At 37.3% G+C, this 24,810-nt stretch overlaps 1 protein-coding gene across 1 annotated transcript; it reads right to left on the reverse strand.

Annotated features, from left to right (window-relative positions):
• Positions 1–1,334: 1,334 nt before the first annotated feature.
• Positions 1,335–24,413, reverse strand: LOC145305834 (uncharacterized). The gene is made up of 10 exons (XM_080147657.1): positions 24,298–24,413; positions 23,791–24,041; positions 21,624–21,853; positions 20,739–21,129; positions 19,977–20,041; positions 17,829–17,936; positions 4,117–4,215; positions 3,617–3,715; positions 3,013–3,111; positions 1,335–2,504 (listed from the first exon to the last, which is right to left on the reverse strand). The coding sequence occupies exons 2-10, from the start codon at positions 24,015–24,017 to the stop codon at positions 2,422–2,424; spliced, it is 1,401 nt and encodes a 466-aa protein (XP_080003783.1). The 5' UTR covers positions 24,018–24,041; positions 24,298–24,413; the 3' UTR covers positions 1,335–2,421.
• Positions 24,414–24,810: the final 397 nt, after the last annotated feature.

Below are 24,810 nucleotides of genomic sequence, written 5' to 3' on the forward strand. Positions count from 1 at the left end.
CCTCCTGCCACTTATTTTGAATGAAATTAACAACAATTGGTAAGCAGAACATTTTTTTGTGTTAGGTAGGAGTAACCTCTCAGAGTTAGGACCTTTATTTAAAAAAAAGGCTTGGGTATTCTGTGCTTTCTTTGCACTTTATGTGAATGCATCTCTTAAATTTAAAAAATCTTTGCTTGATTATTAAATGATCCTAGGAACTAGTTAAAAATACTGTAATTTCTACTAACAAATCTGTGTTAACAATGTAATGTAAAGTTTTATTTTATATAATAAAGTTCTATTAACAATATCTTCCTTTTTTATTGTAGCTACTCTATAGTTAGTGTTTGTCTGTATGTCTAACACAATTTTTAAAACGATATAGAACGACTAGTATTTGTTGATTTTATGACTGTCAAAAAATGTACCAAAATTGGCTGTTTTCTTTAAAGTAATGACAACCTTCTTTGTTTTTAGTAGTGAAGCTTTTCTATAATTCACCATGTCTGTCCTTCAGTCCGTCTGTCCGTCAGTCAGTCCATAATGCTATGGGGGAAACGTGATTTTCTCGGCTCCTATTCAAGATAAATAGCTGAAATTTTTAGTAAAGATTCCCATTATATTTGCCCATCTAGTAAATACATTGTTTTGTCCGTCTGTCTGTTATTTGGGGTGCTAGATTGGTTCCTTGAATTTAAAGGTTTCGTGATTTCCCTATTTATAAGGTTTAATATTTATTGTATGTCACTGCTCTATATTATTTTTTGTCCAGGTATTCTTATATCATTTTTGAGCTTTGCTACTTATGGATGCTGTCATCCTAGTTTGTAAATAATTGCTTGCAAACCAAGTGCATATATCCAAAAGCTTTGAATAATATAAACTAAACAATCAAATCATCTATGAATGATCTTGTTATGTATACAAACAAACATCCTTTTACTTTAGTACTAGGATTAACCAAATTTTCATGTCATTCTCATTCAACATTTTAACTATTTTCTGAAAAAAATATGAAAATAAATAACAATTATTTTTGCTAAATAATTTATTCAAAAACATTGTTAGTAATAATCAAGTTTAATATATAAATATAATCATATAAGTTGTTAGTAAAATAGCTGTATAATATAATAATCAAATAAGCAACATAAAAATATATTGACATCTTTTCACAAGAAAAAAACGTCATATTTAAAACTGTTAAGCACATGATAATAATTAAAGTATTATTAGTTTTGTTATATATTAATGAGTTGTTAAAAAAGATATATTTAAAACTGTTAAGCAAATGATAATAATAGAAGTACTATTAGTTTTGTTAAATATTGATAAGTTGTCATAAAAAAAATATATTTAAAACTGTTAAGCAAATGGTAATTATAGAAGTTTTATTAGTTTTGGTAAATATTGATATTAATAAGTTGTTAAAATTACACAAAATAGGTTGTACCCAATAAAATTAGTTATACCCATCTTACAATATGGTATGCCTTCCAATATATAGTGTTAATACAAAAAAAATAATATTACTTATTTTCAAAACATAGAAAAATATCAAATTATAAAAGCATAGAGAAAAAAATTACTTTTCAGAAAAATATAATTTAAAGATTTGCTTTAAAGTTAGGTAAGGAATAAAAATAAGAAAACTTGAAAAGGGGATTTGATTAGTTCGCTGAAATATAAGAGATTTTACAAAAAAAATAAAACTAAACTTACTTTAAATATCTCAATTTAGAATTGACTTTAAAAATGAGCTTTTATAATTGCTTTAAATATAATATAAATATCATTGTACAAGTGTAACTTTACTACATAAAGGTTGAAATCAAGAATAAAAAATATAGTTTAGGCATAATCAAAACATATTTAAAGTTTTTTTAAAGGAGGGATTGGAGTGGTATTTATCTTAAGATTTGTGGTTAGTAAGAGTGGGGGAGTTACCAAATAATTGGCTGCAGGTTTTTTTTTTTTATAAAATATCCCCTTGCTTTAAATCCCTCCTTTGGAAGTCCTTAGCCTAAGTATAAAATTTAAACAATTCTAAAAGAAAGTTTCCCTCACAACCCCCTTCCCCTTTTCCTCCCCTTCTTACCCACCCCTCTTCAGTTATATGAAAAAAAAACAAGATATACCCCCACCTTACTTCCAAAGGTTTCGTGATTTTTTGAAAATTGATTGTTAAAAAAGCTAGGCCAAGTTTTTATAATCTTTAAAGGAACAATATGATATTATAATGAAGCAGCTTTTAGTTTCTCTAAAAAATGAGATCATAAAATACAAATGACCAATGATAGGCCAGAAAACATTGTAATTGACCAATAGTAAAATGAATACAGGCCTACCATTGGTTATTTGTATTGTTTGAAATCATTTTTAAAGGCACTTTAAGCTGATTCTGTTATAGTTGTTGGAAATGTATTCCCTGATAACTTTTTATTTTTCACCACCTATGGATCTCAGGAATGCGGCAATTTCAGTGTGTCCTCTATCTTCTGCTTTCCCTAGAGCAGTGTAACCTAAAATTATTTATACAGTATAATAATAAACTCTGGTTTCCAAGATACCCACTTATACAAATTTTATACACATTTTTGTTTTCTATAAATCACTAGCCACTCCACACCTAGAAACCTCTATAAGAACAGGGAGGGGGGTGGGGGGTGGGGGGGGGTGCAGCCGACCATCCTTTTAAATTTTTGTCAAAAAAAGGTGAAAAAACTAAATAATTTACAACCTGGACTAAAAAGCTTCACTGTATCATATCAGTTAAGCTAACGACATACAGCAGACATCTTCTTACTTTTATATAAGGACACTATAAAAGTAGTAGACATTTATGTAAGATACAAAATATCTAGACACTAAAGAGAGAAGAACAAATACCCTGATTAAATAATATAAAGGTGTTTATACTAATTTTAGATGATTATATTTTGTCATTTGTATATTTAGTATGTGTGTATATTTATATTAAGGAAGAAAATAATTGTTTGCAAATAATTAAATAGAGAATTAAAAACTTACTATCATCATCCTTGTCATTCACACTAGCTCCATTATTGGCCAGGTACTTCACAACCTCCAGATATCCCGACATGGCAGCTACTATCAAAGGAGTTCTCCCTTTATATAAAAACATGATAATACAATACAGGATTTATATCTATAGCTAGTCAGATCTGGTTGTACTTTACGAGAAGCTTTATGTTTGCGTTTGAGTGAGTAGTAATAGTTACTTTTTGAAAATTAGATCTTTTAGAAGTATATATGTCTGTATGTATTTGGGTATGCATATATTCATGTACAGTTATAGTTACAGTTTTGTTAAGAAAAGGGTCAACCAACAAATATTTTGTCTTTCAATAGTTATTTGTATAGTTTTATCACAAGGAAGAAAATAATTGTCTGTAAACAATTAAATAAATGTATACAATGTATTTATGTAAGATACAAACTATCTAGACACTAAAGAGATGAGAACATATACCCTGATTAAATAATATAAAGGTGTTTATACTAATTTTAGATGATTATATTTTGTCATTTGTATCTTAAGTATTTGTGTATATTTATATTAAGGAAGAAAATAATTGTCCATAAACAATTAAATAGAGAATTAAAAACTAACCAAAATTACTCTTTTCTTTCACATTGGCTCCACAATTGACCAGGTACTTCACAACCTCCAGATGTCCACCCCTGGCAGCATACATCAATGGAGTCCATCCTTTAAATAGAAAAATGATAATACAATACATGATTTATAATTATAGCTAGTCAGATTTAGCTGTGCTTTATAGAGAAGCTTTATATTTGCATTTGAGTGAGTAGTAATAGTTACTTTTTAAAAATTAGATTTTTTAGAAGTATATATGTCTGTATGTATTTGGGTATGCATGTATGTATGTTCAGTTATAGTTACAGTTTTGTTAAGCAGAGGGTTTAGTCAACTACGAAATATTCGGTCTTTCAATAATTATATGTATTTTTTTTATCAAAAGGAAGAAATAATAGTCTTTAAAAAATTAAATAAATAGGTAATTAAAAACTTACCATGATAGTGTGTATATTTATATTAAGGAAGAAAATAATTATCTGTAACAATTAAATAGATTATTAAAAACTTACCATTATCATTTTTGTCATGCACAATGGCTCCATTGTTGGCCAGGTACTTCACAACCTCCAGATGTCCAGCAATGGCAGCACACTCCAATGGAGTGTATCCTTTAAATCAAAACATGATATTACAATACAGGATTTATTTTTATACCTAGCAAGATCGGGCTATGCTTTAAAGAGTGTGCTTCACATTTGGGTTGATGATAATTACTTATATATATACACTTTAGTAATTGAGACACCAAAAGGCATGTATATATTCATTTGAGGATGTATTTCTTAATAATCTTTATCAAAAGGAAGAAAAAAATTTACTGTACACAATAGAAGATTAAGAACATAATTTTAGATACCCAGTCAGACTTGGTTATGCTTTTCATAAAAGATTTATATTTATGTTTCAAAAGGTATTAATTAATAGTAAATATACATTGTGTTGTTATTTAAATACCTTAAAGGCATGTGCATATTCATTTGAGTATGCATTTATTTATATCCTTTATCAAAAGGAAATAAATAATATTAAATACATGATTTATATAAACATAGTCAGATTTGATTTTGCTTTACATAATATTATAATGTTATAATATATGTATATTTTTATCAAAAGGAAGTTGTTAAAACACCACTTTAGATATTGTGAATAGGGTTGGGCCAGATAGTTTTTTGGCCGGATACCGGATACCGGAAATCCGGCCAAATTGCCGGATATCCGGTCGGATAACGGCAAAATTACTGACATCTTATTATATAAAACTGGCAGCTACGCCCTTAGAGGCCTCCAGGGGCACTTGAGGGGGGGGGGGGGAGTTGAATTTGATAACCATTTTTTTTACTTCAGATTTATAAAAAGAAAAAAAAATTAGGGGGGGCTGACGCCTCTTATTTTTATATTTAGTTGAAAAATTAAATAAAAATATATTTTTTTTTGGGGGGGGGGGTATTTTTTTCTAAGGGCGATTTCTCTTGCTAGAGTTGTGCTACCCTCCCCCAAAATAGTTATAAACCTTCCCAGGGCCTATGAGAAGCTACCCTGTAAAGGAGAACCCGATCGGTTCAGCGGTTAGCAAGATCCTTCAGTACAAACAGACAGACTAACAGATACACATCCTGTTACTTTATTATAAGGATTCAGGTTAAAACTTGAAAATTATGTAACTATTAAATGATCTTTCTTCTAAGCAATTAAACTAATAAACTATTACTACCCTCAATCTGTAATATTAACCCCTGTTGGAGGATGGGCGGGGAGGTGGCATTAAACGCATGCCTCCCCTCCCCCCCTGTGCATTATCTCTGTTTAAAAGGTAGAGGGCTATAACTAAATGACTTTAGAAATATGGTTATTTACTAAGTATATTTGCGATTACTTTTATTTAATGAAATCTTCCAATTTTTAACATGTACAAAACGGCCTGCGGTATTGCATCAAGATCCATGACAGATCTATATAGGAAATAAACGTCTATAATCGAGCTCGAATCTTCCAAGCTTATGGTGTATAAAACTCATAGTGCTTTAATAATCCCTATTAAATTCTCATTGACCAGAACGTTAAGACCCATTATTCAGTGGCGTGCGAACCGAAGGGGGCATTTGGGGCAATCGCCCCCCCCTAGCGACCAAAACGCCCCCCCCCTGCCCCCCCCCCTATCCACCGCCCCCCCTGCCCCCCCTAAATGTTGAAAATGCCCCATTTTGCCTCCCCCTGGTCAACAAAAATGCCCTTTTTTGCCCCCTACCCTACAAAAAGCAAAACTATCCCAGTTTCCAAAAAGATCAAGAAATACTATAAAAAAAATTTTTTGGCGCTTCGCGCCAAACAGACAGTTACTACCTATTCATTTAACCTTACCAAATTTTTTTATTAGTGTAGAAATTAGGTTATAATCTTTTATCACTGAACATAACAAACCAGGTAATAGGAAGTATTTTATTTTGTATAATATAAACTTTTACCAAAGAAATTTTGTACATCCCCAATGATGATACACAAAATTACCCCTTATATAGATTACAATTAGTGGATGAAATGTATGGAAACTCGACTTAATTAACCAACCAATCAAAATTCCATTAAAGTCCCCAAAGTTGTTGAGTCAACAAATAAGAAAATTTTATATGAAATATTGGGGACTAGTGTAATAAATACCCAAAAACCCCTCCCTCCCTGCATACTTGAAGAAAAAAATTTGCACTTTGCGCACTTCCAAATGGTTTCTATCATTTATCATTTTTTTGTGTACATACCCTTACAAAAAGACATGTTTTTTTTATGGCAATTTTCATTAAAAACCCTTAAAACTAACTACACTCTATATTCCTAACTTGATAAAATACGCCACTCTTGTTGTCTTTAATTGATTTTAGTTCAAAGGGTGAGTAAATATTTTTAGGTGCGCTTCACGCACCGCCCTTATAAATCCTTGGAAACACCACTTAATGAAAAATTAACAGAGTTTTAAAGTGCCATTTAAAGAGGGTAGGATATGTTGATATAACTTTTTAGCTTCTCTATAATTCACTATGGCTGTCAGTACGTAATGCTAAGGGGGAAATGTGATTTTTTCAACTGCAATTAAAGATAGAAGGCTAAAACTTAATGTTAACATTCCTATCATTATGGAGTATAATTAACTATTAAAAATTCATGGATGTCGGACTGCTTTTCAGGACGTTTTTGGCTTTTTTTGTATCTTTAAAATTTCGGGTAAAGTCCCTTTTGTGACATTGCCTCTTAAGGTGCATTTCGTCGTATTTTCACAGTAGCTTTCCCCCTATTTATAGCTCCTGCGGGGCCAATTGCCTAACACTGCGGGGAAATCACCTGACCTAACTTAACCTAGAATAACCTATTAAAAGCTACTATGAAAATACGACGAAATGCCCCTTAAGAGGCATTGCCACAAATGAGACTATACCCCAAAGTTTTTCATATTTCCAAGAGATTTTTATATATATAGATGAAAGGACAAGTAATTTTTTTTTACATAGTTCTTTATATCTTTGGTTTTTATGGTACGATAATTTTTTTTTTTATTATAATATTTTAAAAAATCAAATTTCTCGAGCATCCAGTATTTAATTTACTTTGACTGTCATCACACAACATACAGGAAAAAGGATTTGTGACTTTTTCTACCTAAAATATATATTTATTTCAACAGATGCTCTTTAATTCTACTTGTCTGTATTCTTATTAATGATTTTTTGTGCTTTGCTACTTAAAGATGTTGTCATACTTGTTTTCATACAATAAAGAAATATTTAAAATCAGTTTTACATATAAGGTTAATTTTTGGTAAATTATTTCAAAAATGAGTGTTTTTATCTCCCCCCCCCCAAATTTTTTTTAATGGGGTTATTCATCCTTCCTGCTGAGATTTTATAACATCTCCTTCCACCCATAAAAATGTTTTGTGGTGGGGGGGGGGGGAGGTTAAATTATCTTCTGTACTTTTTTTTTCGAAGATGTTTTCTAGCTCCCTTCCCTTCGGTCATTGCAGGGTGGGGAGAAGGGATAGGGGAGAAGAGATGGGGGGGGGGGAAGAGATGGAGGAGGATATAAATGGGAAATAGGGATGGGGGAAGGGATGGGGAAGAAGGGATAAGGACTAGAAGGCCCATAATCAAATAATCCCACCCCTTAAAACGCTCTTATTTAAAATTAGTATATATAATCAAAATGCCCCCCCCTAAAGCAAAGTGCCCCCCCGGGGCACTTTGATTTAGGGGGGGGAAAATTTTACAAAATCTTCAAAATGCCCCCCCCTAGACAAAGTGCTTCGCACGCCACTGCCATTATTCTACTTTTTGCATCATAAATGCATTTTTTATATTCATGTTGCTATTTAAATAACATTGATGTATTTGATTTGTATTCATAAAACAGAAAAACTTAAGTTTATAATATAGTAAACGTAAGAAAACTTAGTTTTATAATAATGTGGTATCCGCCGAGGATAAAGGGCAGACACCGGAGTTCAATTAGATTACGGCAGTGTGACAGACGTGGACACCTGACTATAGAGAAGCTACGCTTCTCTAGCATTCACCAAATAATAATCAACATCTATTTCAGTTGTCACTTTATTGCAGGTCTAAAGGGTACTAAAGCTATATACAACAAACAATAACTACACAGATAGGAATAAATAATCATAACATAAAAGCATTATAATACATACACAATAGTCAGTTTGGGCAATAATGATCCCCCATCCCTGGAAAGGGTGGGGGGAATTAACAATACAGTTAACCATAATGAACTTGGCAGATTCAATCATTAATTTTAAGCATAGGGAGGGGGTCGTCAGACCCCTTCCCCAGGACTCGGGGGAGGGCCATTGACCCTCCACCGAACCCCGGTCAGGGGTGCCATAGGCATGGCTCACGGTTGCCGAATACCACAACTCTCCCCTCGGAAGGCTGGGAGAGGGTTTCCCTACCAGACTTCCGACAGTGGTTGAGGCCTTAGGTCCGCTCCTTAGGGCTAAGATATATATACAAACGATAATGATTCAATGGAATCCTAGTGGTGAGTGTTTCTCAGGGTTGATGGGCTCCCAACGTGGGATAGAAGGCAGAGGCTGGCTTTGGTTGGACACGTTGTTCAGCGCCGGCAGGTGTCAGGTTGGCGGGTGGCACAGTTGTTGCTGGGACAGTCAGCAGTGGGGCATGCTGGTTGTTGTTGGCAGCGGCTGGGGCACTGGCTGCCAAGTTGACCGTCTGGGCGGCAGCCTGACCTCCCGAGGGGCCGCGGGGTCTTCCAGAGGGCGGTCCTGGCCTGCCTGGGCGGTCATGCCCGCTATCGGCTGATTGCATGGACACCATTTCCTCGGCTGCTTCCCGGCCGATGGGAATGGCATCCCAGTCTACTGAAAAGTCCCGGGACTTGGCATGGGTGAGCTGGGCTCTGGCCAAGGCCTTCCTGTACAAGGTTGGATGGTACAGGAACACTTGTGACATCGCATTCAGGGCTGCCTGGACACCTCCTTGTGCTGCTGCCAGAGAAATGATGGTCAGATCCCCCAACAGTTTGAGGATTAACAACAGCAGACACAGTATGGCTGCGCCATCTCCCCACTCGTGAATAGCTTGTCTGAACCCAGCCCAGACATCCAGGGCGGCCTCTCCTTCCTCCGCCAGTCGGTCGATGTTGTAGGACACTATCCCATGGTCACCTGTGGCCGAACAGCTGCCTTGCTGAACGCATGAGCCATAGGACAGGCCAGTCAGCATGGCGCTTTTATATGCTGGGAACGCCAGCAGTTGCTGCCAGTCATTCAACTCAGCCTGCGAATACAAGCCCCCTGAACTGAAGTCATCCAGGGGTTCTGTCAACAGCTGCTTAGGCGTATCCAGCGGGGGTGGCCTCTTCTTAGGAGAGGGGGTTAACTCTATCCAGCCTTCCTCCGCGTGCACAGTCAGGGGGTATGTGGAGGAGCAGGGAATCTTGGTGGCGTGGCCGCTATACACTCGTGTCACGGCGTCTACAAACCCTGTGGGCTCTACTGGCACTTTGTCCCAACACTCCTTGTGTTCACGGACAACATATTTGTTGCGTTGGCAGGTAAGCTGGAGCAGGACATCTCCCCTCAGCACCGAGAACGTGCTCCCCTGGACACGCACCGGGTGGGCCGGGTCTAGTTGATGGAGCTTCCAGCAGTTGGCCGCTACTTCTTCTGCTGCTGTGCTTTTCATACGGGTCTCCAGAGTAAATCCAATATAACCTGCATGTATCTGGGCCTGCAGGGGGACATCAACATCCCTGGCCGATACTCTGGGTAGCGCTGCCGCGGCTGGGTCAGCTGCCACGAACAATGCTGGGTGGTTGGTGGCATGGGCCTCAAAGTCGCAGTTCACTATTGAGGTGGGGTTGGTCATGTTGATGAAAAACTGGGCCTGATGGTCAACCAGGAACGCATCCATCACTAGGCTGGGCTGGAGGCTGCGGATCAGCCTCAAGGGGCAATCTCTCCCCAGGTGATCCCACACGTAGGTTGCTTCCCCAGTGATGCAAGACAGCTCTGAATGGGGACACTCCAAGGTCAGGTGGTCAGATTGGGACTCCACCTGTCCATCCTCTACTACGTAGGTCTTTTCCTTAACCAGCAGCCGTCGCTCCTGGAGCACTAATTCATTGCGGTACAGCTGGCCCTCGAAGTGGACGTCCTCCCCTTCACAACCCACCCCCTCGGGGCTGTTGACGAGGGCGCCCACCATGTCGAGGGTGAAGAACAGGGGATGGTTCAGCTGGAACGTCAGTGGCTGGGTCTTGCCTGGCAGCGTGTAGACTCGGTTCCTGGCCAGGTCTCGGCACGTTTCTGGATCTATCTTGGTTGGCCTCATGAGGGTGGGGACCGAGGTCACCTTGAGGTGACCCCATACCCCACACCTGAATGTCCACTGGGACACAGTGAGCTGGCAACTGTATCCTGTTGTTTCCCTCACCTGGACTTGCTGCAGGACGTGTACTTCATGGCCCAGGGGCACCTCCTGGTGTAGAGGTTCCGTGTTGCACATCTTTTCTTTATTGTAGGCTGTGACGTGGGTGGGGTTGGCGCAGTCCCATCCCACCAGGACGTAGCTGGTTGTAGGCCACACGGCTGCCAGCATGAGGCCCCACAGGACCATCCACCAGTGAGAGAAGCTTCCAGGCAGCCATCTACCTCGCACACGCGGCTGGGGATCTTCGGCTCGGGTCACGGCTGCTTCTTGGGGCTGGACACGGCTGGGCTGCTCCTGGCTAGATACAAGTTTCCATTGAGCGTTATCTTTGTGTGGCCGGGGCACCCCGATACCCTCCCCAATGACAGACTGGCAAGCGACTGGCACTTGCCTGGGTGTCGGCTCCCCTAGCCCCAAGTGGTCCCTTCCCTTGTCCAAGACATGCCCAGTGGCATGGGGCTGAAGTGCGTGTGGCACAGGCTCGCCCTTACTCACGTCCCTCCCCTGCCCTAGGAACTCAGGTGCATGTGGCACAGGCAAGTCCTTATTTTCCCAAATTTCAATCTCCCCAGCCTCTGGTGCAGGGGGCACAGGCAAGGCTGGGGTTTTACAATGGCTTGGATGCAACACATTTATCAAATTTAACTTATCCTGGCTCGACGGGGGTTGCTTGGCAGCTGGGTTCCTTCGGCTGGCAGGGGGCTCTGGATGGCATGTAGTTGGGCTCTCCCTGCAGGCTGGTGGCGCTGGCTGGCTGGGGGTGACGGGTGTCACCCCTTCCTCTGGGACTGCTGGCTCGTTCCAGGATCCAGGTCTCTCGGTGGTGGCGACGGTTGTCGCCCCAGGCACCAGGTTGGAGGCTGGCTCGTTCCAGGATCCAGGTATCTCGGTGGCGGCGACGGTTGTCGCCCCAGGCACCAGGTGGGAGGCGCTGGGTAGCACCCCCCAGTCATCACAGGTGGCGGCGCCGGGTGGCGCCCCATACATCGATGTTGATGCGCTGGCTAGCGCCTCCTGCCTCTCTCGTTCAGCGGCCGCCAGGGCCTCCCCGTACATCGTCTCAGTGACGCTGGGTAGCGCCCCTCCACTCTTGCTGGGTAGGCTCGGCCGAGCAGGCTCCATCATGTTGAGGCTAAAAGGCTGGGGCCTCAGGACTTCTGGCTCGGCGATGTTGTAGGGTTGCACCAACTCCGGCCCCAGGTGGTTGAGACTGAAGCCCAGGCCAACCCGGTTGGGTTCAGCCGCGCCGCCCAGTACGTTGATCCTAGCTGGAACGGTCCCAAACTGCGGCATCCCGTCGGCTTTGGGGGCGGCTGGGGGCGCGCTCCCTTCCATGTGGGCCACTCTGCTGGGCTTCCCTGGAGGGGCACCCTTATCGGCGGTGCGCCTGCGGCTGGCTTCCTGGGCCCAGTCAGCTCTGCACTCGGCCGCCGTGTGACCGTCATAGTGGCAACGCTCGCACTTGGCAGAACGGTCACGGTCTAGGCTAACTTCCATAGGCGTCAGGCAGTCTCGAGCTCGGTGGCCTCTCCCCTGGCAGCGGAAGCAGCGACCTGGAACCTTGTCATCTGGAGCGACCCTCCCCATCTGGTGGAGACCCGGAGCCAAGGCGCCAATCTCCATTGGCTCCGACTCGTCATATTGGGGCAACTGGATGCAGGCAGATCCAGTCAGCCCGTCGGTAGAGTCCACTAGGCACACACCCTCCTTCAGCTGCTTGGTAATCATGGTGACGGTGAACATGGCTCTACGAGTGTACTCAGGTACACTCGTGATCTCATGTCCCATCATGACGCGTTTCACATTAGCGTTACGAATGCCACGATTTAATTCGTCCACCAACAACTCGAGATCCTCATGGCTGTAGGCGTCCCTATACAAGGCACACTTAGTTGATATGTATGCTTGTATAGGTTCTGTCGAGTGTTGCTTGTAATCCCTAAACGCTTGTTTAAGCGTTTGGGATTCAAAAGCAGGACGAAATAGCATTTCACACTCGGCCTTGACCTGTTCGTAGGTCAAGGCTTGGCCTGCCTCGCCAAACAGATGGGACGCCATTTCCGCCGCTTGCCCTACCAGTGACAGTAAAAGGGCGTTGCGGCGGTTGAGGGAGTCATGGGGTGGCACGCGGTAAGCCGCCCATGACATCTCGAGTCTGCGGATATGTGAACTCCAGGATTGCTTGGGCGGTCCTCTAAACTCCGGCAGGTTACTCAGCATCAGCTTGCGGTACTCGGCTGGAGCCGGCTGAGGGTCATCCTGGAGCCATCCTGGGGCTTGGTCGCCTCCTGGCGCTTGCGGCTGTTCCATCGGGTCAACGGTTCAACGGCGGGACGCAAAGTTATAAAGTAATAGAATAAATGGTTTGTCACTTGAGGCTTTCTAGCCTAACAGCCAACACTGTTTTCATCACTAGGTTGGTAGTTTAGTTACAAAGATATAACTTAGCTGTGCTTATCACTAGTTGGATTCTGAGGTGGTAGAGTAGGCTGGTAGGGGTAGATAGATGTTGAGGGTCTGAAAGGCTGTCAGGAACTGATTTGGTTTTCCTTTATCACACTATAGATAGGAGGAGGGAGCTTGTAATTCCTTATTTTCTAAAAATACCTCTGTTAGATGCTATGGAGTAGCTCCGCTCCGATGTGTGTGTGTGTGCGTGAAATCTCCTGCCCTTGCAACGCGCTTACGCACCGTCAAATCCGCGCACACAGGTAAAACGCGCACTTATCCCTCAACTCGCTCTCTCATTGGTCCGCTTTGTCCGTTGAATTTTATGATATTTCCGCACTCCGTTGCGTTACCCGTGAATGGCGCTCTGTGTTCCCGGTCACTAGCTCCACACCGTGGACGGACTTAGTCTGGTGTGGGTAGGAGGGGAGAAGCGCGTGAGGGGACGGGGGTAAATCCGTCCGTTCCCCCTGTGAGGAAGGGGGGGAGTGCTGTGGGCTTGAGGTAACTGTGTGATGAGGTAATGATGCCTTTTCTCCTTAATCCTAGGCTTATCTATTATATCACCTTGATTGTATTTCCTTCAGTGGAGAGTGGGCTCCTCCCTTTCCTCTGGAATAAGGGGTGTATTGTTGTTGTGCTGTAGGCTTGAGGGGATTAGATTGTGTATCAGGGTCCTTGTTATATTACATCTAGCTTCTATTTTTGTTCTTATCACAATTACATAACAGATTTGTTTACCAACCCTGTTCTATTTTTAGCTGTTATCACAATACACAATAAATCCAAGCCTGTTCTATTTTTAGTTTTATCACAACACAACAAATTGTTTGCCAATCTTTGCTCATAAATCTATTGTTTAGCCATCACACCAGGGTGGTAATCCCTGCAATGTGATATAATATCTGGTTTTCTAGATGGGTGGCTGCGTTGTAGCCTCTCAGGATACTTGGAGTTGACGTAGTTTTCTCTGTTTTGGTGCACTACACTCGTATGTTGGCTCGCAGCTCGCAGCTATGTGGCGTGTTTCAGCCTATCGGCGGCAGGGAATGTCCCGTCCTGCTAGCGCCGCTGATCCAAATCCGGCTGATGGCGGCAGGGAATGTCCCGTCCTGCTAGCGCCACTGGTTCGGATCCTGCTATCTCTTGCAGTAAAATTGGCCTATTTTCAGCCGTTTACACTTATTTGGCTTGTTTCAGCCGGTCCGCAGGCCTGTTTCAGCCCTTTGAGCGCTCAATTCTCCGTTAGATGTCGGCGCTTCTCGCGGTTCTTCGTCAAGTTTCGCTGTGTCACTTCCACAACTGCCGGATGCAGAGTTAGACCTTGCTGTCCAGGGTGGGTAATTCAGGTTGCTTGTGTCAGTTTTGCCAGTTTCACTGCTGGGAGTACCTTAGCCTCAGCTGCGCGTCTGCTCTACACTTGTGGTTCGCCGTAATCTCACACAGCTGTCACCAAAAGTTGTGGTATCCGCCGAGGATAAAGGGCAGACACCGGAGTTCAATTAGATTACGGCAGTGTGACAGACGTGGACACCTGACTATAGAGAAGCTACGCTTCTCTAGCATTCACCAAATAATAATCAACATCTATTTCAGTTGTCACTTTATTGCAGGTCTAAAGGGTACTAAAGCTATATACAACAAACAATAACTACACAGATAGGAATAAATAATCATAACATAAAAGCATTATAATACATACACAATAGTCAGTTTGGGCAATAATGATCCCCCATCCCTGGAAAGGGTGGGGGGAATTAACAATACAGTTAACCATAATAAACTTGGCAGATTCAATCATTAATTTTAAGCATAGGGAGGGGGTCGTCAGACCCCTTCCCCAGGACTCGGGGGAGGGCCATTGACCCTCCACCGAACCCTGGTCAGGGGTGCCATAGGCATGGCTCACGGTTGCCGAATACCACAATAAATTGATTCGTGCGACACTCCCCGTAATGCGGTCAGATATTAAACCAATCATTTTAACCCTTTCAGGGAGAAAATTTGAAATGAAAAATATTAGGATTTTAATCTTTAAAAAATTATATAAAAATGAAGCAAAACGTTAAATCGTGTATTGTTACATTGTTATATAAAACATATTACTGAATAAATCAGTTCACAGATATTATAATACGTTAAAGTTGTAGAAATCTTTACGTGTAACAGAGAGAGAGAGAGAGAGAACGGGGAGAGGGAGAGAGAGAAAGAAGGAGAGAGAGGGGGGGGAGAGAAAGAGAACGGGGGGAGAGAGAGACACAGAGAGAGAGAAAGGGAGAGAACTGGGAGAGGGAGAAAAATATTTAGATTTTACCAAAAAGACAAGATATTTTATTTTACATACCAACGTCATGGTGATAGGGCAACTATGTAAAGCAATAGTAAAAAATTAAGATTTTTACTTTGACTTCATTGCAGGACATAACAATTTCAAGAATTTTATTGTAGAGTTTAAATTCAATAGGACAATTCTAATATGCCTAAATTAACAATCAGAACTATCTGTTAGAGACGTACAGATGGACAGACAAACCCCCACTGTAAAAAATTTTTGCTTTTAGATCATTAACAACATTATACAACCCTTTTACCAAATTTCCTTCCCTCTTACTGGATGAATGAACTGAACAATAGTATAGGCCCATACTGGCAAGCTATGTAGGGAATATTTACAGAACTTTTCAGATATTGAATAGCAAATGAGAAAATCACATTTTCCTCGAATCATAGCCAACAGACGAACGGAAGGACATTTTGAATTATAGATAATCTTCGCTACTAAATGAAAATGAATTTTGCAAATGTGTCATTATAATCTTAATTAAAAATCTAAGCCATCTAATTTTGATAACATATGAAAAAACAAATATTTTAGCTATTAAAATATTATGTCTCGATCCAAGAGACTAATGGACAATGTGATTATAGAGTAAGAAGGATAGTTTCAATACCAAAATTTCGTTTGCTTATGGAAGGAGGGAACATTTGACTGTAAATAACACTGTAAACCAAAGTTTAGTAACCACTTTGACTAAAAAACTTTATCTGTGTTTCGTCACTTCTAACAAGAACTTTCAATCAACAGAAGGCTTACCTTTATTTATCATCATCGGGGATGTAAAATAAATATAGTACATTATCTCCTAAGATCCCTGAGTTTAAAAATCATCAACAAGGATTATAATATCCACATGTAGCAACGTTCCTAATTGTAAAAGTAAAAACACAAAAGCAAAAAGAAGAAAAGGAGCATAACCGACAGAATGACGAACAATGATCAGTGCAGTGGTCATACAAATCTTCACACAAAATATTAGCAGTCTTTGATATCAGAAAATAAAGTTGTGTTTATGCAGAACTGATGATCGATGGTTAGGCGGGCAGAAGTGCATTGGTCTCAAAAAAATTCAATCTTCTATGTTAAATAGCAGAAGGGAAAATAAACATTTCCCCCACATTATTTTTATTAATTCCAAAGCCCTATAGACAGAATAACGAAGAAGGTGAGGAATAAAACTTTTAGCAGATAAATAAGGATGACAACATCCATAACTATAGAAGCTCTTGAATTAAAAAAATAAAAGGAAAAGCAAATGAAAGCAAAAATGGTGCACAACTGACAGACATAGTAAGTAATGATGCTTAGTGGTATTTGAATATTTACACAACATTTAAAAGTTTATCTTTGATAAAAGCTGAAAAAAAAATATTTTAGAGTATTAACGATAGATCGACGGACAATTTTATTCATAGAGTAGAGGTGCTATAGGTCAGCAAACATAAAAAAGCCTTCTGTCTTATCCCTGAAAGATCAGGCCCTCTACGAATTCTTAATTGACCGGATTTTATACTATAATAATTGCATCAGCCTTCTACATTTTCCCTACAGATATTTAATGTTCTCAATAGCATTATAGACCAGCGAACAACGAGAGCTGTAGGCTAGTAACACATAACTGAGAGTTTTTTACATTTTTTTTTTACTTAAACAAAGCATTTCATGTTATCACATACTTAAATATTCTATAGTCTTACATCCTCATATGAAATATAGGTGTTCAAGTCGATTTCAGGTTCCAGGTATAGTCCTGCAAGTCCTGAACCTCCAGGTCTCCAGAAATCTTTAAACGGTTCCTGTGACAGCAATTTTTGACTTTGAGACTTCAAATTTTAAATTTAGGCTTTTTATATGTCTTCATGACATATTACAATTTCATAAAATCCGATGCTGTTTACCTGCCGACCGCCAGTTTGAGGCTGGCAGCTGCCAAGTACTGCTGCCCCCGCCAAAATTTATGTTTTAAGATTTCTAATATAAAATTTATATAAAGATAAACGTATTTAGAAAAAAATTTTCTTATAGCTTCAATAATAAGAAAATTACAGCCATTCATAATTAAAAAGCAGAAATTTTTGATGTAAATATTGAAAATGGCCAGATATCCGGCCGGATATCTGGCCTCATCGGATATCCGGCCCAATCCTAATTATGGATAGCCTGATATCTAGTTGCCGAATGTGTACGCAGTTTCCTGAGTGTTTCCTCATCCTAGCTCAATATTTACTACTAGCTAAAAAATCTTCAAACTTCAAAAAAAAAATCAAAAATTCAAATTTATAATGTATAATGTATAAATCGTTTACACATTCAAATTTTGATTATTTCAAGGGAAGTTTGAAGATTTGTAGCTAGTAGTAAATATTGAGCTAGGATGAGGAAACACCCAGGAAACTGCGTACACATTCGGCAACTAGATATCAGGCTATCTAATTATGAATATTTGAAACTTTATTTCTGTTATTAACATCTAGTTTACCAAAAATGTCTTCTTCATCCACTTTAACTCCTTGTAGAAGAAGACATTTTACAATGCCAATCTTGCCATGCTCTGCAGCTTCTTGTATATTCATATCTAACTTCACCTCTAAAATTAATTAAAATATTTAGTATTGTATTTAAGACAATAGTTCATTTTTTTTATTTCAATATATTACTGTATATATTTCAAAACTAAGATTTTTAAGGTTTAACCTATGTTTGGGTTTTATCATATTTTCATAAGGGGGGGGGTTTTAATGCAACCATCTCGTAATCAATGTATAAATGGCACTTAGAATTCGAATTTCAATCTAAAATTCTGCATGAGTAATCCTTGGTAAGTCTATTTTCCCTAAATCGAACAAAAAAGTTGAAAAAGTAACGATTAACGGCTTAGCCGTTTAGCCGTTTTTTGACTAATTTTAGGGCAAATCTGTCATAAATTACGTAGGAATCAACTTTTTGAAACATATTTTTGCTTTAAATCATGTGAAATGATACAAAAACAACATTTTTAGATTTCTAGTACCAGCAACTACCGGCTAGAACCGGCTTGAAAACATTTTGAAGCAGAAAATAGTATTATGTGGAAATAGGTTTCGTGATGATTTGCATTGAAAATAGCCCAAAAAATGGCTATACAGCTGAGCCGCCAGCCGTTAACCGTTATTTTTCCAACTTTTTGTTCGATTTAGGGAAAATAGACCTACCAAGGATTACTCATGCAAAATTTCAGATCGAAATTCGAATTCTAAGTGCCATTTATACATTGATAACGAGATGGTTGCATTAACCCCCCCCCCCTTATATTGTTAATCAAATATATATCTTCCCTAGATTCTCTGTAAACTTCCCTCAAAATCATGGTTTCATTGTTCCAGACATTTATTATTTATTTTGGGACTAAACAAACACACAAACAAACATCACAACACACATACACATCCTACTACTTTTAGGGGGACACTACTTAAAACTTGCATGTTGTTTCAAAATTAATTATTTGGTAATTTCCTTTAAAGTGCCTTGTCCAGCACATACAAGCCCCCCATATTGAAAAATAAATTTGAAGGAGGTGGGTAATTTTTTTTATATTTATTACTATAGGTCAGGTGGGTTAGGTTAGGTATTGGATACTGGGTAGCCTTGCAGTGTTTGGATCCTTTTTGGGGTTAGGCATTGGAAAAACTACTTTTCTTACTTTTAATCCTTTTCAAAATACAGATGGGAGTTTTCAATGCTCAAACTTTGCAGAAGGGTTCTATTTTCTATTTAATTTGGTAAACTGACATTGTGTAAAAAACATTATTGTAAAGACGGTGGGGGGAGGAGGGGGGGTGGAAGGTCATTTGACTTTGAACTCTAAAAATTTAATTTATTGTAAAACTTGGTTTAAATATAATGTAAAATGCAAATCTCATCCACAATATATTGTACAAAAAAGACAAAAAGTACTGGATAGATTAGGAGAACATGGAAACTCAATTAAACCAAATTCTGAAAAAAAACTATTTCATTCTTAAAAACTTGGCAAATTTTTGCAGCATTTATTGTTATTAGGAACAAAGCTTTAATGAAAATTTAGAAAAAGAACAGGATATATGATACTTAGCATGAATTCTTTTAGAAGTTTAGTAGAAATATTGGCAGGCCCAAAACTTAGTTTGAATTTCACTTATTGAATGTAGAAAAAGTATTTTTTGTTGGGAGGGGGGAGGAGGAGGGTTGATTTTGGAAATACAAAGTTTTCATTGACTGAACTCCCAAGGTAGTAATTATAATCATTTCTGTGAAAAAGAATTTTGAAAGGTTTCCAAATATCTTGAGAGTTTATATAAGATCTGATATAATCAATAAAAATAGTTTGTTTTTTTATTGTTATTGATAAGCTGATTATTTGAAGTCCAGGTTTTTTTACAAGACAAAAACTCAATGAATTTAAAAGAGAAGTCCTTTCTTTTGGCTTTCCTAACTGCAGATTTATAATTATTATTTGCATATTTTCTATTGCTATCAACGGTTTAATCCTTATATTTTTGTTTTAATAAATTTTCTTTTCTTTTTCTTAGATTTAATCATTTTGACCATTATGTTCATAGTTTAAAATCTGGAACACCCTCCCACCATCCTTCTTAGATAAATTTACCTTTAGGATTCATTACATAATATTCAGGAGTTTTTCCAAAATATTCATTGAGCTCCTTTTTATCCCTTAAAAAACAAACTCCTCAGTATACTTGGAATTTTGACTTTTTTGGAAAAAAATATTAGCCAGAATAACGAAAAAATTTATCAAAAAAATACATTAGAGTCAAATATCCATGGAGTAAGGGAGGGGACAATGGATCGAATATTCAATTTTTAAGAGTCTCAGACTTTGGGTACTGGCTTAAAGGGAATGTGCAAGAATTGAGCAGTTTCTGACTGACTTTGGGTACTAGCGCATCAATGCCCCGTTAACTAGCTAAGTTAGTTTTGAATATAGCAGACAGAAAAAATTGTCCTTAGATGACTGGTTTTAACAAATATTTTTCTCAAGAAAATGTCAATTCATGTATAGAAACTCTACTGTGATATCTATGTATTAAACGATCTAAGAACCCCTTGAGTTAAAAATATATGAGAAGGGTTGACAAAGTTTTAAGGGTGATTTTTGTAGTGATTAATTACAGAATGTTTACTACATTGTGATGTACTGGTAATTTAATTTTCAAGTAAATGATTTTTTTCTTAGAACTAATTTTGTTCTAAATTATATTACCATGATCCCTTTACAATTTTGGTCAACTTTGTTGGATAAATCTGGTTTACATTGCTTTTCAGTGAAAACTCTTAAATTGAATTAATTGCCCATTGTCCCCTCCCTTACTCCCTGCAAATATCAATCAAAATCTATTGAAATACTCACTTTGTAACTTCCCAAACTAGATCTTTCTTCCATTGCATTATTTTGCCATTTGAATAAATCTCCATTTCCTTACTGACTGCCTTGATGTACAAAATCAGAAAATTTGCTGGTGTTACTTTCCCTAGACATTCAGAACCATTTTTGAACTTTGTTCTGAATCCTGAAGCCCGGTGAACAACTCCATCCTTCACAGCAACAATAGTTTCATAATCATCATTTGTCGATTTACATTTTATGAAAGCTGTCTTTGGTGATTGCAAAGCTTCCTTGCCTTCATTGGAAAACAACTTGTATTTTATATTTTCATCCATTGGAATCATAACTAGATCATTTTGACTGTAGTCTCCAATATAGTTACCATCAGATATATCTTGAAACCTTGGAACATAACCTAAAGTCAAAGAATTAATTCTTAGTTCGAATAGTAATTACTTTCTTTCTAGTACATTTCTAATCAAGTATGAAAATATTACCAGTTTTTTTTTAAATATTAAATCTCAATTAATAATTTGTTTTAAAATAAATTTAGTGCTTTGGTTGTTTTCATTTCCACATGAGCTTTCCAAAGAGTGTTGATTGACATTGAAAGGGTTTCTAAGCTTAATAATGCTTAAGTGATAATATACTTTATTGTGCTAAATTTAGAATAAAAAAATATTACAAAATTCAATATCTGATCTTGACATGTAATAAATAAAGATTTGAATCAAATATTTTTTTTTATCTAAAAAAGCATCTTAATGTTGCTTTATTACATAGAAATATATTACTTAGAAAAGATATATCAGCTTTTTTAAATTGGTTGTAATAGATATAAGTTAATCCTTAACTACTTTATTATACCAAAGCAAAAACTTTTTAAATTCGTCATGAATATTATCTTACCCAGGTTGGCCTTTGAATTCATCATTGCCATGAAACAACCATCTTCAACACCAACAACACTTTCTGCTGCCTTTTCAATTTCTTCAAGATCTTTTTCACATTGTTCAAACTCCTTTGCAACTCTTTCTTCTGGATTTAGGTCAGGATTTTTAACAAAAATAGGATCAGTGACATTTACATAGTAAGTAGTCAGGATTAGATTGTATAACACTCTGGAATTCACAAGGTACCTGAAATAAGTATAAAGAAGGATTAGAATTAATGCATGTTATTTAAGATCTACTCTACTTTACAATAATGTTCCTACAAATGATTATCTTCAAATTTCTATGAACTTGAAAGGCTGCTTGCTGCTAACAACTGAACATATACAGTGTGTTTTTTTATGAGAACTTTTTTGAAAGCAATTTTACCCCAATTATAGTTATCAGAATTTATTGATTAATGGCTTATTTTCTTCGTTTTTTAATGCAATTAATAGAACATTAAAAAAATATTTCAGTTTTTAATTAAAAAAAAACAGTAAAATCTAAAATTCAAAACTTAGGTGACAACATCAAAATGGTTTTAGCGCATTTTTCTTATGCTCAAATCTTCTACCCTTTGCAAGAAAAAATTAGATTTTCATTAGTCGACTTTGGGGGGCCAGTACTCCCTCCCTGATTGAGATATGACCTGCAAACTTTGATATATTCTAGGACATGTCCCCAATAGTATCCGTATTAGTTTTTAGCTCTAGATCTCAACTTTGAAGCGTTTTGCAGCCATTCTTGCAAAAGGTAGAAAATTTGATTATAAGAAAAATGCGCTAAAACTATATTTAGATGTTGACACCTAAGTTTTGAATTTTACATTTTACTGTACTTTTTAAACACAAACTGTAATATTTTTTTAATGTTCTATTAATTGCATTAAAAACCGAAGAAAATAAGCCATTAATCATTAAATTCTGATAACTGTAAGTGGGGTAAAATTGCTTTCAAAAAAGTTCTCATAAAAAAAACACACTGTATATCATTTCAGTACATCATGTTAAGAGGCAACAGAAGGCCTAAAGGGGGTCCAAAAACCAATTGCTTCACTTTTTTCAATACAAACCCTATATTTTGGTCAAAAACTTATAACGAATAACACAAATCATACTTTAGCAATAACAGTGAGAAAACAACATTGAATCTAATAACTTCAAAAGGTGCAATATACAGTTAATTCCATTTTTTTTTTTTTAAACAGAGCTGTCATGTCTCAATATTTTATGGGTCTGTATTTTTTATTACAAATTGGCTAGGATTGTAATAGAAATCTGGTTAAAGGGAGTGTGTAAAAATTTCTCATCTGATTATCAAATCTTAACATTTTTTAAGCACCTTTCACTATACAAGCAACCAAAAAAACAAAAATATCAAGGATTTATGCCTTCATTTTGCAGTATTTTGGAATGAAAAAAAACAAAAAAAATCTGAACATATTTGTTTATTATAATGTTTCTAGGAATATTTAACTTATCATATATAGTTAAAACAATTTACTTACTGTTAAGGATTAATTTTATAGCATAAAATTGCCAATTCAAATTTTAATAACGTAGTAATTAGGTAATAAAGATCTATTTCAAATTCAGATTATTGACAAAAAATACCTCACTGTCTACAAATGAATGAAAATCAGAGGTCTTTTAAAATGATAATATCCTTTTTGATTGTGTCAGACAATTAATAACCCACATAGGAGATTTAGATTACACTTTTATCAGAGTGTTGATAAAGAAATAGTGCATCTTTATTAATTACAAATTTGTATGCAAAGGTGGGCGAGAGATGGACCAATTGAAGTCACTTTAATACTAGTAAAAAACTTGCATTTAGATTTGTTATCAATTTTAAACAAAAATATTGCTTATTTTATCAAATTCTAAGTATCTAGAAGGGAAAAAAGACAATTAACTGCAATTCTATATACTCCAGAAAAACTTACAGATGAGGTTTCCCACAAACAGCTTCTTAAAGAGAGATAAACGTAAGGACAGACTGTTGGACATTTTAATGATAGAATAGCTAAGCTACTGAAAACAGTGCTAAGTATACTAAACATATATAGTCTTACATTTCAGAATCTTAATCTGTAATATTAGAAAGGGCAAATTTTACACAATGCATAAAAATCTCACCCGAAGGCTTGAAAGACAGGCTGCATGTTTGCTGAACATTTTTTCTCATAAACATAGCTTAGATAAGCCTTCACTTTTTCCTCTTTGAAATCAGATAGATATAAACTAAAGTTGTTTTTATTCTCATAAAATTCATTGACCCATTCCACCAAATCCATGTTTGACATTAGTTCAAATTGTTGATGAATATGTTCACATCCTCTGAGATAATTCATACTTGCAACCATATCCAACAGAAGATTTACACTGCCCTAAAAATATATTTAAGGAGATTAAGAGTGGGCTAAAGGGGGGGACTCCGAATAATTATAATCCTATAACTTTGAGTTTGACTGTGTTATAGTCAGGAAATTGGGGAACAACTAATTTAAAGCCCTCTAGATGTGAAGCTGAGATTTTTGTGACTTAGGTTAAAGTAGCTTTATTTAATATTAAGCTATATATAATATAAGACAAGAAATAGATAAACCATTTTAAGTTGAAGTACAAAAGGTAGAAAATAAATACCTGCAAGTCTTTTATTTCATTCGCAAGTTCTTTGAATTCACTTTTGGCACTTGAATTAAGCTCTTCCCTATTTAGTCCAATTTCTTGAAGCAAATCATCTTTTTCTTGTTTAGAAAGCTCCTGTCAAGTGTTATCAAAAATAAGTGAAAAACTGAGAACAAGTGCGTCCAAGGGAGGTAGGGTAAAGGAGTGTTACATCCCCCCTTATAATATATGAGGGAGGTTATGCATACAACTCCCTCCAATTTCTCAGAAACCCCCAACCAATACAAAAAAAATTTATGCTTTTTGCCATAATACCCTTAATTTTTTAAATTCAGTAATTTTAACCGTAAAAGAATTTAAATGTGCAATATCCCCCTTTCCATGTAAATTTTTTGGGGAGGAGTTTTAAGAAATTTTTTTTGTGTTTGTCAAATTTTTTTCTGTTTTGATTTAAAATGTCCAAATGTAAATAAAATCAACAATTATAATAATGCTTACAAATTTTAATTGGTATATTTGATTTTTTGA

This window comes from Acartia tonsa, chromosome 14, assembly GCF_053477335.1.
Source record: "Acartia tonsa isolate MP-2025a chromosome 14, ASM5347733v1, whole genome shotgun sequence".
Lineage (NCBI taxonomy): Eukaryota > Metazoa > Arthropoda > Copepoda > Calanoida > Acartiidae > Acartia > Acartia tonsa.

Coding starts and splice junctions, on each gene's coding strand:
- LOC145305834 (XM_080147657.1), bottom strand. CDS start 24,017: ATGGTTGCAAGTATGAATTATCTCAGAGGATGTGAACATATTCATCAA. Junction 21,854..23,790: donor CCTGTCTTTCAAGCCTTCGG/GTGAGATTTTTA, acceptor TACTTATTTCAG/GTACCTTGTGAATTCCAGAG. Junction 20,042..20,738: donor CTAGTTTGGGAAGTTACAAA/GTGAGTATTTCA, acceptor TTGTTTTTTAAG/GGATAAAAAGGAGCTCAATG.